We start from the raw sequence: 15,042 nt of genomic DNA, 5'->3' as shown, positions 1-15,042 counted from the left end.
ATCCCTGGGTCACTGGTCCAGCCGTGGCAGGAGCCAGCGCACGACCGCAGCTGGGTCCCTCTAAAGGTCTATGGTGCTGAGGGGCGTTGGGTTGTTAGGGCATTCGAAGAGGTGGGGCACATCATCCGGGGAGAGGTGGCAGTAGTTACACAGGTTATTGATGTTGTTATGAATTCTGCTTTTGTAGGTGTTCAGGAGTATGCAGTGGCCGGAGCGAAGCTGTGCTAGCGTTCATTTTGTGGATCTTTGAAGTGTTTGTTCAGATTTATCTATTGTTGGGAGCGGAGGAGGCCAGCCGTTGAGCAGAACTGGGTGGTACGAGTCTATGGCAGCGTTGGAGTGGAGAGTGCTGCTAGCTGCTTTGAGGGTGGCACTGTTAATAGTGGCTGGAAGTGAAGGTTGAACGGCGTTTATGTATTTGGTGAAAAGAGTATGTCTAATGTTGCGGGGTTGGGGGTGCGGTCTTGTGATTTGGTGGCAGGCGTGTTGTGGGAGGTGACTCCGCAGAAGGTACTGGGCTGAGAGGAGGTCCGTATGCTGTTGAACAGTTTCGTTCAACAGCATATTATTATTATTATTATTATCATTTGACATTCGGAGTGAAGATGTTCGGCAGTTGTGTTGTGGCAACCGGTTATGGTTCTCAGAGCAGAGTTTTAAACTGTTTGGAGGCAGGTGATGCTGGTGGGAGAGGTGACAGGAGACCAGGCTGGGCTGGCGTACTCAATTATTGGGCGGCCGATGGCTTTGTATGTTTGTAGTAGGGTTTCCTTGTCTTGTTCAAAGGAAGTGCCTGAGAGGCTTTCAGTATGTTGTTGCGTTTTGAGGCTTTTGCTGCCGTGGTTCTGTGGTGGGCGGTAAAGGTGTGCATGGTGTCGAAGGTTAAGCCAAGGATTTTTGGGTTGTGTTCTAGCGGAAGTAGTTGATTGTTGATCTTGACTTGAGGGTGGTGATTGTACTGGGCCGTGTGCGGTGTAATGAGGGTGACTGTTGATTTGCTGGCAGAAATTTCCAGGTTGCGTATAGTGAAAAAGTTGCAGAGTTGGGGGAGGTAGTCGTTGAGTTGCTGAGTGAGAATGTCGGCGTCGGGACCAGTGCTGTAGATTGTGAAATCGTCAGCGTAGGAGATAATCTTGATGTTGGGTGGTGGTTGGGGTGCCTTGGAGACATAGTAATTGAAGAGGGCAGGAGACAGGACAGAGCCCTGTGGAACACCTGTGTGGATTAATCGGTGTTTAGAGTTTTGATGCCGGAATTCCGTTGAGGCAGAACGGCCGTGTAGGTAGTTGGAGATCCAGCGGGTGATAGATCCGGGTAGTGGGGAGGCGAGAAGGTCGTCGATCAGTATCCGGTGGTTGACGGTGTCGAAGGCCTTAGTGAGGTCCAGTGCGGCAATGATGGTTCGGTGGGCGGGCCTCTTTTGGTTTAGACCGTAGATGATGTCTGTAGTGAGAAGAGTGNAGGGGTGATCCCGGTATCTGTGGGTGATCCCGGTATCTTATCCATGTGGGTGGTCCGGGGGTATGTGTGATCAGGGTATCTGAGGCGAATGAAAGTTCTGGCGAGGAGGGATGTCCTGCGGCTGGAAACCGGGTTGGTGTGTCCAAGTTCAGCGGATCGGAACTGCCGATCTCATCCGCCAGCTCCTCTCCACGTGTGTCCTGGATGCGCGAGTGCCAGAGAGGGTCGTGTGCGTTCAGATCGCCAAGTATCAATGAGTTTGGCACTAAGAGATGGGAGATAGAGGCTCTGAAGTTCGGTGGGCAGGAGGATTGGGGTGGGATGTAGACATTCATGATGTTAAGATCAGTGTTATTGGCCTTGATAGTTATCGGTTATCGCCTGTTGCTCGATTGGGTTATTGTCTGGTAGCTGCTTAATAGTGAACAAGGCGGTGCATTGGGGGTCGTGGTGGTGGTGGGTTCACTGCGCTACATACGGCGGGCCAAGTGGGCCAAGTTGTAGTATAGGGTGGGCAGTTTTTTTTTTTTTTGTCCTCAAAAGTATCCTCCCAAGTCTCCTCAAAAGTGTCCTCACAAGTGTCAAAAGTATCCTCACAAGTGTCGCAAGTGTCCTCACAAGTGTCCTCACAAAAATGTCCTTGCCCTCCCAATAACATGTTCATGACAATACGATGCGTAAGAGTACATTAAAGATCTACCCTCTAATAATAAGTGATATTTCTTACCTGCAATTGCGTTATTCTGATAGAATAACTTGAACTTTGCTTTGTTTTCTTCACTCTTTGTATTGGTGGACATGCCTTGAGCTTGAGTGATGGTATTGACCGCTATATTTCTCTCAGTGGTTAACAAAGACCGTTACGTTGTAGGATACGAGCAAAAAAATTAAATTTTTGTTTATTGATCAATATTTTTTTGCACGTTATTCAATATCTCCCCAGGCTAAATTAAATATTGAGAGAGACTAATTAAATAATAACGATGATATTGCTGTAGAGGGCAGTAGAATGTACTAGAGAAGAAGTACTACATTTACTGTAACTCACTGCCTGTACAGGCGCAGTACAATGTACTAGAGAAGAAGTACTACAAGGCTAAGAAAATCATCAAGGAGTACCAGGGCCGCGAGCAGGACTTCCTGAGGCGTGAGGCCCACCATATTGGCCTCCTGCAGGACAGAGAGGCCGCCCTGCATGTCCTCACACTGCAGGTGGGTGCTGGGGGTGTGAGGCCCACCATATTGGCCTCCTGCAGGACAGGGAGGCCGCCCTGCATGTCCTAACACTGCAGGTGGGTGGTGGTGCTGGTGACCCACCTGCTGGGATAAGTGAGTCATAAGTGAGTTAACAGCGCCGGCTCAAATTTCAGATATAACGAAATATAATACATTATATTTAAATGTATTTTAATTAATTTCAATTTATTTAAATTCGTTCATCATAGTTGAATGGGTTGAGTGCTGCTCCAGCAACGTTAAATTTGATTTTTGCACAGTAACTTACAGATTTACTAGTATATATTGAATTATATGCCTTTTTGTCCGCGGATTTGGTCGTTTTTATGCCATCAGGCAACCTAGGACTTTTTCCGACATCTAAACCGCACTCAGCGTGTGTGTGGGGTCAACGTGTCATATTTCCCATACGCTACAATTTGTACGACCTGAATAATGACCAAGGGCTATCATTATGACCCCGATATTATGAGACTAAACGAGGCAGGTAACAGTTTGTGGGCACCTGTTAGTCTTGCGCTAGAGAACAAGACGGCGGCGACATGTTGCATGTTAGACTAGGTACTACAATGGGACATGTCGGGTCATAATTGTAGACAGCGGGACATAAAATCTTATAATGGGACATGACGGGTTATAATGGGACATTATAATCCGTCCTCGTGTCGGTATGTCCCGCCTGACGCTGTCGTCCCCTGCAGGTGCAGCGTCTAGAAGGTCAACTCGTTGCCCTGGGGGCATCGCCCACCTTGTCGTCCACGGCGCCCTCGTCCACCGCCCCTTCATCCACCGCCCCCTTGTCGTCCTCCGCCCCCTTGGCCACCACCCCGTCGTCGTCCAACTTACCTGTGTCGTCCACCCCTTCATCCACCGCCCCCTCATACACCGCCCCTTCGTCGTCCACCCCGTCATCCATCGCCCCTTCGTCATCCACCGCCCCTGACATGGCGCCCTCAGTTCCATTGTCGTCCACCGCTGCCGTCGTGGACGACGTCTGTCTCTCCGACACAGAGATCTTGGACGCTGTGGACGCCAGCGTGGACGGCAGCCTTAACGGCAGTCTAGACGGTGGTCTGGACGGCGGCCAGATGGACGACGTCCATCAGGTGGACAAGGAGGACGTGATGGACGGGCTGGACGGATGGACGGCGCCGCATGCTCTGCTGGACGTGTCCGCGGGACGGGCCAAGGCGGACCTGGGGACGAGGGGCGGTCTGGCCAACCGCAGCCTGCCGTCCACCGTCCACCGCCCGCCCCAGGTGAGACTTCAAAAAAATAAGCCGGACTTTGTCCAAATTTCGATGCTTTTTTAGCTCTTTTATGGGTCATTTTGACCCGGTATCAGTGCTACGTGCGCTCCCTGGTCTGGTATGGGCGAGGAAGTGTGTCGGTATGTGGACCACGTGACCCATGCGTTGCCTGAGTGTAGCGGCGACATTAGCNGTGTCGGTATGTGGACCACGTGACCCACGCATTGCCTGAGTGTAGCGGCGACATAAGCGCGCGATACTCAGAAAAATAAGACAACTTTGTCACGTTTAACCTCATCTGATAATGATAACGATAGAGATAATTATAAATGATAGCGATAATAATAAAAATGATGTATGAGAATGATAAATAATAAAGACAATGATAAGTGATAATGACATTGATAATGATAAATGAAAACGATAATGATAAATGGTAATAATAAATGATAATGATAAATGATAAGACAATGATAACGGCAATGATAATGATAACGTAACAATATATGGATCCATAGATCGGGTCCAGGGATCTAAAGGTCGGAACATCATAAGTTCGCATTTATCAAATAACTGGACAGAATGACCCATTCGTATTTCCGAGTGTACAACATTGAGCTTCAGTGTCTAAATTTGACTTAATTTCCGAAAAGTCTAATTACCAGCCTAAAAAATTTGTTGTAGTCTCTCATAGGCCTACAATAAATACAACAAGTTAAGCTTCCTCCCCCAACAGGATCGGGGTCTGGGGGACAGTGCTGGCAGTCCACCCAAGTCCCCCGTCAAACAACAGCAACAACAGCAGCAGCAACAACAACAACACCAACCACAGCTACAACAACAACAACAACAGCAACAGAGGCAACAGGCGCCTTTGAACGCCCCCCAACAGGAGCCCTCGCAACGCCCCCTGCAACAGCAACAGCTACGTCAGGGTGAGGCTTGTTGTACAGCATTTTAATTATCGGTTAAATAATGCAAATGTTTAAATAATTATTGTATATTTTAAGGACTTTCTTGTTGGCCAGTCCTTTGGGAACGTTTGCTGAACTATTCCAAGACGCGCCATCATGGCAGGGTAAAAGACGAGCGTTCCATGATGTACGGTTCCTAGAAAGAAAATAACAAGAAAATACATAAGACAAATATACAAAGAATGATTCATGATATATACAAGAAATGACAATGTATGAACCAATACTAATCAATAAATATGAATCGGTATAGTCAATAATTCAAGTAATAAACAAATCTAACTGACCGAATAGCTTGCGTTCCTCGGGTACTATACAGGCATCTAGGGTCTAACACTGAATCAAGAAATAAACTACGTCTAGTAATAAACTACGCATTAGAAATAAACTACCCTACGTCTAGTAGACTAATGGAAAAAGAAATGTTCCAGAGAAATGGAAAGTGGCGCCTACAGTATATATTATTATTATTGTAGTTGTTATTTTATAGATGAAAGTTATTTTTGCCGTCCACACGAGGTGAGAGTCTGCCGTCCACACGAGGTGAGAGTCTGCCGTCCACACGAGGTGAGAGTCTGCCGTCCACAAAAGGAGAGTCTGTCCAATTTGGAATATTGGGCCTAAGTTTCCAAAAATGGCAAGTGAAAAAAAATTGTTTCACGGGTGATTTTAAAAACCTGCTGGAAAAGTTAATCAGTTTTTCCTATTTTCCAACAAAGAAAATAGGGAAATGCCACGGGGATGGGTAAAATTGTCCATTTCACAGGTGGCTTTTGCACAATTTTCCTGTTAGGAGGTCCACAATTTCGCCGCCACGCGAAACTTTCTGTTTACGTTCTCTTTTAACCTCCTATTGCCTTTGCAGGAATTGTTGTTGGTGAATGGGCAACAACAGCAGCAACAACAACAACAAGCTAATCTGGCGTTCCAAATAAAGAACTTGTTATCTCAGCGGTGAGTTTGGATGCACAGCAACTTTCTTCGTGTATTGCAGTTCCCGCTAAAATTATTGCCGTTTTCTGTGAGGCTTCGTAGAAAACGGTCGCTGCGTTACATGGGGAACTAACGCAGCTTACATCATATCATAAATTCGTTAATAATTCTGGCATAAAAAATATATTAGGGCTGCTGTCCTTATTGCTGTTATTCTGTGATAATGAAAATTGACTAAAATATTTTTTAATAACCGCCCATAATGAAAATTCGTGCCTGAGGATATGTAAACTTTATTCGAAAATAGGAAGTTCGAATTTCTTGTATTCTGCAAGCCCAGGTCTGCTACTGCCTGGGGGGCGAGGTTTAAATGTAAATTTTTTTTTCGTTATTTTAAATAAATTTTCTATAATTACAGCGGCTCTTAAATATTTAAATGTTGTTCTATCAGGTGGCGAAATGTAAATTGAAAATTTTCCTTCTTTATTTTAAAAACTAATTTTTTTCCAATAGTTTTTACGGCGCGGGATGAAGTTTAAATTTTTGTTAGTTTAAAAAAATAGAAAAAGTTTTTTTCTCGATAGTTTCAGTGACTTATAAATATTCAATGGTTATTTTCAATTATTTTAAGGTAATAAAATATTAATACCGGACAGTGCAGTTGATTACTTGCAGGCAAAAAGTTTAGACTTCGTCCAGGTAGCGATGCATTTCTTGCCCATATGTGGGTCAGGATGACCCATATTCATACCTGTACTCACTCCGCGTCAGCATTCCTTGCTCTAAGGCTGGAATCGTGGCTGTGCTGTGAAATATTTAGTAAACTGCCCCTCAATAATGTACTTAATGGCGTTCTAGTTTAAGTCTTAACCGTACCTGTTTTAAACTGTGCTTTGCTGAAATAAAATCACGTTTTATCCGTATAACCGAAGTTTTAATGTAAGAGATACCAGTGCAATTGAACTTGTTACTGGATTGTTTAAACGGAAACGGAACGACCCGGGTCGTTATATTAGTTTAAAGGTTGCGGCAAACAAGCGGTGACACAGTAACAACTTATTACTATTCCATCAAATTTCACCAATTTTTCCATCCAATTTCAACAACTTATTCATAAAATTTCACCAATTTTTCCATCCAATTTCAACAACTTATTCATAAAATTTCACCAATTTTTCCATCCAATTTCAACAACTTATTCATAAAATTTCACCAATTTTTCCATCCAATTTCAACAACTTATTCATAAAATTTCACCAATTTTTCCATCCAATTTCAACAACTTATTCATAAAATTTCACCAATTTTTCCATCCAATTTCAACAACTTATTCATAAAATTTCACCAATTTTTCCATCCAATTTCAACAACTTATTCATAAAATTTCACCAATTTTTCCATCCAATTTCAACAACTTATTCATAAAATTTCACCAATTTTTCCATCCAATTTCAACAACTTATTCATAAAATTTCACCAATTTTTCCATCCAATTTCAACAACTTATTCATAAAATTTCACCAATTTTTCCATCCAATTTCAACAACTTATTCATAAAATTTCACCAATTTTTCCATCCAATTTCAACAACTTATTCATAAAATTTCACCAATTTTTCCATCCAATTTCAACAACTTATTCATAAAATTTCACCAATTTTTCCATCCAATTTCAACAACTTATTCATAAAATTTCACCAATTTTTCCATCCAATTTCAACAACTTATTCATAAAATTTCACCAATTTTTCCATCCAATTTCAACAACTTATTCATAAAATTTCACCAATTTTTCCATCCAATTTCAACAACTTATTCATAAAATTTCACCAATTTTTCCATCCAATTTCAACAACTTATTCATAAAATTTCACCAATTTTTCCATCCAATTTCAACAACTTATTCATAAAATTTCACCAATTTTTCCATCCAATTTCAACAACTTATTCATAAAATTTCACCAATTTTTCCATCCAATTTCAACAACTTATTCATAAAATTTCACCAATTTTTCCATCCAATTTCAACAACTTATTCATAAAATTTCACCAATTTTTCCATCCAATTTCAACAACTTATTCATAAAATTTCACCAATTTTTCCATCCAATTTCAACAACTTATTCATAAAATTTCACCAATTTTTCCATCCAATTTCAACAACTTATTCATAAAATTTCACCAATTTTTCCATCCAATTTCAACAACTTATTCATAAAATTTCACCAATTTTTCCATCCAATTTCAACAACTTATTCATAAAATTTCACCAATTTTTCCATCCAATTTCAACAACTTATTCATAAAATTTCACCAATTTTTCCATCCAATTTCAACAACTTATTCATAAAATTTCACCAATTTTTCCATCCAATTTCAACAACTTATTCATAAAATTTCACCAATTTTTCCATCCAATTTCAACAACTTATTNGTGGGGGGCTACAGACCAGGCGGGGGGCTACAGACCTTGACGTGAAAAACCAGTCCAATACGTGAAAAGAAACACCACATGACGGTTTTTTTTAATTTAACACTAGAAACCCCTTCAACATCTGAAAAAAATGCTAAACCGATTACGCCCACTAGAACGCCGGTGCGCCCCTTATTTTTTACCGTATTTTTACCGTTTTTTTAAGTGCAAGGATCTGGTGTGGTACCCCCTATTCATTTTGCCAAATGACAATGTTTTTGCTGTTCTTGCCCCAGCCGAGCGCGTCAGTCGGGCTGGTTCAGACGGGCCCGGAACCAACAAGCCAACTAAACGGGCTTTCTCCATGGACTGTGGTGTAGACAAATTTTGCCGATGTCATTGTCGATCCTGTTTTTGTAGGTGTTGAGTACAATGGAGTGGCCGGACCGAGTTGGGCAAGTATTCGTCTAGTTTTGCAGTACCGGGGCGTGGTACCTCTCAGCAGCGGTTCGGGCAGCGCTTGTATGTAGTGTGTTGCAGACAGTTTTGATGGATTGGCTCTTGATGACGGCTGGCATGACGGGTTGAATGGTATCGTGGTAGCGAGCGTGCAGCGTTTCTTTCCCTGTACGAGGTTGAGGGTAGTGATGCGGTGGCAAGGGTTTGTGTGAATTGTTTGTGTGAAGGGTGGTAAGGGTTTGTGTGAAGGGTGGTCAGGGTTTGTGTGAATTGTTTGTGTGAAGGGTGGTAAGGGTTTGTGTGAATTGTGCGACCAGTAGATCAGGGTGCCTTCTCGTGGTGGAGCCGACTGGTGGCCTGGTGCCGCCAGCTAAGTGCTGCATCAACCCCTCCCCCGTTCACGTGCCGATGGGTATTCGCCAAATGGCGATCGATGATAATAACGGCAATCCCAATAATCCCCCAGATTATTACGATATATTAATCCCCCAGCTTAATTATCATCCAATAATACCCCAGATCCCCTACTCCTCACTTCCNGATTCATTCATCATTCGCAGTCTAGATATTGTATATCAGTTAATTGCGCTTGCCTTGATATGATAGTCGTGAGCGTCGTGGTGTGGCACTATACCACGTCGCTCAATGAGATTTAAAGCTGATTAACGTACGGATGTTGATTGCCAATTCACATGCATGAGGTTCGGAGTGATGGGATATAGCGGGTGAATTCCTAAAAATAAAATCCAATACAATTGCTGGGAATCAATGAGCAAATAAAATGTAGCAAAACTGCTTTTGAATTGCGATGAAAACATGCAGTCATGAGAGCGTGGATAATGAACAGCGCTTGAGGGTGCATGAAAATGGACAAGCGTTGCTTTCTATTTTTTATGTATATGTAGCCACACACAAGTGGCTTGGCTTTAACAATCTTCATACCTTTAGTCATCGCATTTTGTTTCATAAGCTGCAATATATCCATTATAGATAAATTTGACCGTATGTTCTTGCTGAAGATTGCGACTCAGCTCGAGTAAAATTCGCCACTCAGAATGCACCTCGCGCTGACACGCTCAAGCTAAAGACGACCATACTGCGTGAGGGGTAAATAGAATATCATCCACTATTGAAATATTTATTGACCAGTATGGGCGTCCAGACGGCACACCGCCGTGTTGAAGTGTAGACTTGTTCTTCATGTGTACACCTCAGTGCTCGACATGGCTGGGTGTGGCTACGAGGCGCTTATGTGTTACAAGGCTCTTTGCACTTGCTAGGCTGTGGTCGCTCCTTACCTGTGCCGTGCTTCATCTTGTTCCTTTGCCTTCACTGCCATTATATTAATAGTTTTTATTCAATTATTAACTTATGCGACTTCGTAAATGATAATTATACAGAGAAAAGGTTTCAATATCTGGGTTATATTCCAAATGCAATTCCCAACGAGAAGATGGATTCCTCAAAAATTTTTTGCGTCGATTGCTTCACTCTTGCATCATGCCGACTTATTGACCAAATAGTATATTGTGTCAATTTTGTATATTTTGTTGGAAAGGTGGAAAATAATCACTAATATATTAATTGTATGCGTTTCTTAAGTTTCCATATTTGTTCTATAAATATTTTCAGGCATACCCGTTGAACAGACTTTCACCTGAAAATATAGTGTTGGTCTGGTTTTTGTTTGGATGCAAGAACGTGTGAGCTGGTGGATCTGTCTCTTATACACATCTAGATGTGTATAAGAGACAGGCGCACCATATTGCGCATGGCGCCACCTTCCTAGGACTAATGGCCGCCACGTGGCGCGCAATTCAAATAAGTAAGTTCCCGCGCCGCACCCTGTAGTAGTATTGTATTATAGTAGTAGTGATATAGTAGTATTGTAGATATAGTAGTACAAGTAGTATTGCCTTGTTGTCGATATCTGTAGATTCGTCGGCCTGCAGTGCGTACCACGGTGATGTACATATCAATTGTCGATAGACGTCTCGACTCTTATCTTCAATCGCAGAAGGCGACATTTAACATCGATGACGTGTTTAAATACGATTTGCCTTATTTAAGTTACGGCAATTGTTGTTTACGGCCTTATTTAAGTTACGGCAAGTGTTGTTTACGGCCTTATTTAAGTTACGGCAATTGTTGTATTTAAGTTAAGATCGCCTTCGGAGTCAAGCAGCGACCAGTTTGACAAAAAATGACTCCGCATTCATATAATGGCAGTGCATGTGATGCTGTTTTACTTCGAAGGTATTATGTAGATAGGTGGCAACTTAGCATGAAGGGGTTTTCAACTGAATAATCATTTTAGGCTGTATAATTGACGATTTTTTTAAATATATATTTCGATTTTAAAGCAGGCGGCGCGGCCCAGTACCGGGCCGTGGACCATAGGGTGGGGACCACTGCTGTAGGGGACTTAGGTGCTGTGGGGACTTGGGTGCTGTGGAGACTTGGGTGCTGTTTCGCCCGTCCAGACGCCGGGGACGACGAGGACGACGGTGGGCGGCGCGCGGGGGACGTGGGCGACAGGAGCAGCGGGTTCGCGTCCCTCGCCCAGGACGCCAGGGACGGCGAGGCGGACCGCCAGCGCAAGATCCTCGTGGTCGAGGACGACGGGGACGCCATCGTCCCCACGCGCGTCCAGGAGGTGGGTGTGGCGTCCACGTGGCGTCCAGGAGGTGGGTGTGGCGTCCAGGAGGTGGGTGTGGCGTCCACGTGGCGTCCAGGAGGTGGGTGTGTCGTCCACGTGGCGTCCAGGAGGTGGTGTGTCGTCCACGTGGCGTCCAGGAGGTGGGTGTGTCGTCCACGTGGCGTCCAGGAGGTGGGTATGTCGTCCACGTGGCGTCCATTAGACAGGTGTGCCGTCCACGTGGCGTCCATTAGACAGGTGTGTCGTCCACGTGGCGTCCATTAGACATGTGTGCCGTCCACGTGGCGTCCATTAGATGGTGTGCCGTCCACGTGGCGTCCACTGACTCTATGTACCCCCAGGTGGGCGAGATGGACGGCGTTCACTACCTGGAGGACGGGCACTTCTGGGTGGAGGTTCCGGGGCTGGCGGAGGACGACGAGATGGACGACGACGACGAGGTGGCGTCCATGGCCGACGATGGCGAGCCCGTGACCCGTCCAGCCGTCCACCCGCCCACCCGTATCCGCTTCTCCACCCGCCCCATCCAGGTGGGCGCTACCCCCAACACCGGCCCTACCTCCCGCAAAGGATATATATTGATATTACTGAATATTATAACAATGATATTAGTAATAATAATAATATCAGCAATCATAGACAGGAAAATAGAGCATAAGTACTTATGTTCGGGGCCCCCATCGGTGGGGGTTTAGCCCCCACATCGGCAAGTTGCTGCGCTCGAGCTTGTTGCCTTCGTAATATGATATCTTAGCCAGCATCCATCGTGGGGCTACGGCCGGCTTTAAAAAACTGTAGTATTAAAAAATGTTATTTAATGACTAAGTATAGTCATTCAATAATGATTATACCTAGTCATTATTCAATGACTAGTCATTGAATAATGACTATAAGTTTATGTGATGGAATCTCATAGGGATCAAACCGCGCCTGCATGAGGGCTCGCGGCTCTCAGTAAGAGCCTGAACACGTTGACTACGATTGCTTCATCTTGTACAATTATTTCATGTTTTGTACTTTTTTTAAGCAGGGTTGCCAGACGGTCATTTTTTCCGGACAAATTCCGTGATTTATTTTCTTTTTGCAGTAATTTAAAATTTAATTAGGAAGTACCCCTATCATAAATTTTAGCCGGCCAAGGCAATTGAGAAAAANCCGTCCACGGGCGTCCACAAGGGTGGGTACCGTCCACGGGCCGTCCAGGGGCGGTGGGTGCCGTCCACGGGGCGGCCATGAGGGTGGGTGCCGTCCACGGGCGGTGGGTGCCGTCCACGGGCGGTGGGTGCCGTCCACGGGGCGTCCATGAGGGTGGGTGCCGTCCACGGGCCGTCCAGGGGCGGTGGGTGCCGTCCACGGGCGTCCACAAGGGTGGGTACCGTCCACGGGAGGTCCAGGGGCGGTGGGTGCCGTCCACGGGGCGGCCATGAGGGTGGGTGCCGTCCACGGGCGGTGGGTGCCGTCCACGGGCGGTGGGTGCCGTCCACGGGGCGTCCATGAGGGTGGGTGGCGCCCACAATTATCTTCATAAATAATAGGCGAATTTTTCAGTGTGGACGGCAAAGCTTTTCATCAAACTTCTCATATTGTATAGCATTATATTACTACATGCCATTTATTGTTTTGTATTTTATTCATAAATTTATGTTTAGCATATATTGTATTGTAGTCAAAATTTGTATGCCGTATGCTTTAAGTATAATAATTTAGACACCAACTGTCTAGAGAAATTATCTTAATACAAGGTTCTTTATAGGTCAATTTCAGTATACGGAGTGGCTTTACATGAGTTACATACGTTAAATTATGTATAGCATACGTTATATTATTTATATGTATAGCACTCCGTACGGTTTACGGAGTGCTATACATACGTTATATTAATGGTATAAGGTTAAGACGTCGACCTAACGTTAGGTCGGAGTAACTCTAACACTAGTTACATCGCGGAGCGTTTATTAGCTTCTGGAGGGTCTTACTACGGTTACCAGCCCTTATATAGACTTCGGCTTCCGCCCACAACTTCTTGTTTTCACGACACATATACTTTATTAGCTGGTCTTTTGATCTGTTGATCTGTTGGTCTGCTGGACTGTTGGTCTAAAGGTCTGTTGGTTTGTCTGCTGGTCTGCAGGGTCTGCTGGCCTGTACAATAACGCTTTATCCTCCCCCAGGGTCTGGAGGTCTGGGTCTGTCCATCATCGGCATGGGTGTGGGGGCGGACGCGGGGATGGAGAAACTCGGCATCTTCGTGAAGACCATCACGCCTGGGGGGGCTACAGACCAGGCGGGGGGCATACAAGTCAACGACCAGGTGGGGGGCTACAGACCAGGCGGGGGGCTACACATGAAAAAACGGCCCAACACGTGAAAAGAGACACCATATGACCGTTTTTATCCCAATTTTACACTAGAAACCCGTAAAGCATCCAGAAAAAAACGGATAAACCGTTTATTGTCAACTGGTGACCGGCCACTAGAATGCCGCTGCGACCGTTTTTAACGTTTTTTTACTGTTTTTTTTTACCGTTTTTTAACGTTTTTTTACTGTTTTTTTGCCGTTTTTTTAGAGTGTTTGTGATGCACTTGATAATTTATCCAAATGGCAATCGATAATTATTTCGGCAATCGCAATAATCCCATAGATTATTGCGATATATTAATCCCTGAGATAATAATCACCCAATAATCCCCCAGATCGTGGAGGTGGACGGGCAGTCGCTGGTGGGCGTGACGCAAGTCTTCGCGGCGTCAGTCCTCAAGAACACGCGCGGCGCCGTCCACTTCCTGGTGGGCCGCGAGCCAGACCCCAGCAACAGCGAGGTGGCCGCCCTCATCCGCCAGTCCCTGCAGGTGGGGACTTGGGTGNAGGCCAGGGGCATACAAGTCAACGACCAGGCGGGGGCTACAGACGAGGTGAGAGGCCGTGACGTGAAAAAACGGCCCAACACGTGAAAAGAGACACCATATGACCGTTTTTATCCCAATTTTACACTAGAAACCCGTAAAGCATCCAGAAAAAAACGGATAAACCGTTTATTGTCAACTGGTGACCGGCCACTAGAATGCCGCTGCGACCGTTTTTAACGTTTTTTTACTGTTTTTTTTTACCGTTTTTTAACGTTTTTTTACTGTTTTTTTGCCGTTTTTTTAGAGTGTTTGTGATGCACTTGATAATTTATCCAAATGGCAATCGATAATTATTTCGGCAATCGCAATAATCCCATAGATTATTGCGATATATTAATCCCTGAGATAATAATCACCCAATAATCCCCCAGATCGTGGAGGTGGACGGGCAGTCGCTGGTGGGCGTGACGCAAGTCTTCGCGGCGTCAGTCCTCAAGAACACGCGCGGCGCCGTCCACTTCCTGGTGGGCCGCGAGCCAGACCCCAGCAACAGCGAGGTGGCCGCCCTCATCCGCCAGTCCCTGCAGGTGGGGACTTGGGTGCTCTGGGGGGGACTTGGGTGATGGGGGACTTGGGGTGGCAGCCCTCATCCGCCAGTCCCTGCAGGTGGGGACTTGGGTCATGTGGGGACTTGGGGTGATGTCGGGACTTGGGTGCTGTGGGGACTTGGGTGCTGTGGGGATTTGGGTGCTGTGGGGACTTGGGTGCTGTGGGGACTTGGGTGCTCTGGGGACTTGGGTGATGTAGTGCA

General features: G+C 45.2%; 1 protein-coding gene across 1 annotated transcript; it reads left to right on the top strand.

The window, feature by feature from the left end:
• Positions 1–2,520: 2,520 nt before the first annotated feature.
• On the top strand, positions 2,521–14,234 carry LOC108675795 (neurabin-2; the record flags this gene model as incomplete). Its single annotated transcript, XM_047885729.1, is given in 8 exon segments — positions 2,521–2,673; positions 3,399–3,956; positions 4,684–4,882; positions 11,092–11,381; positions 11,726–11,914; positions 12,516–12,561; positions 13,556–13,695; positions 14,079–14,234. Coding segments are annotated over 8 exon segments (1,731 nt in total), but the record flags the coding sequence as incomplete, so codon positions are not given.
• Between the last annotated feature and the right edge of the window lie 808 nt (positions 14,235–15,042).

Source organism: Hyalella azteca, unplaced genomic scaffold, assembly GCF_000764305.2.
Source record: "Hyalella azteca isolate HAZT.00-mixed unplaced genomic scaffold, Hazt_2.0.2 contig2917, whole genome shotgun sequence".
In the NCBI taxonomy this organism is placed as follows: Eukaryota; Metazoa; Arthropoda; class Malacostraca; order Amphipoda; family Hyalellidae; genus Hyalella; species Hyalella azteca.
The sequence above is the reverse complement of the archived record's forward strand: the minus strand, read 5'-3'. Positions and strand labels throughout refer to the sequence as shown.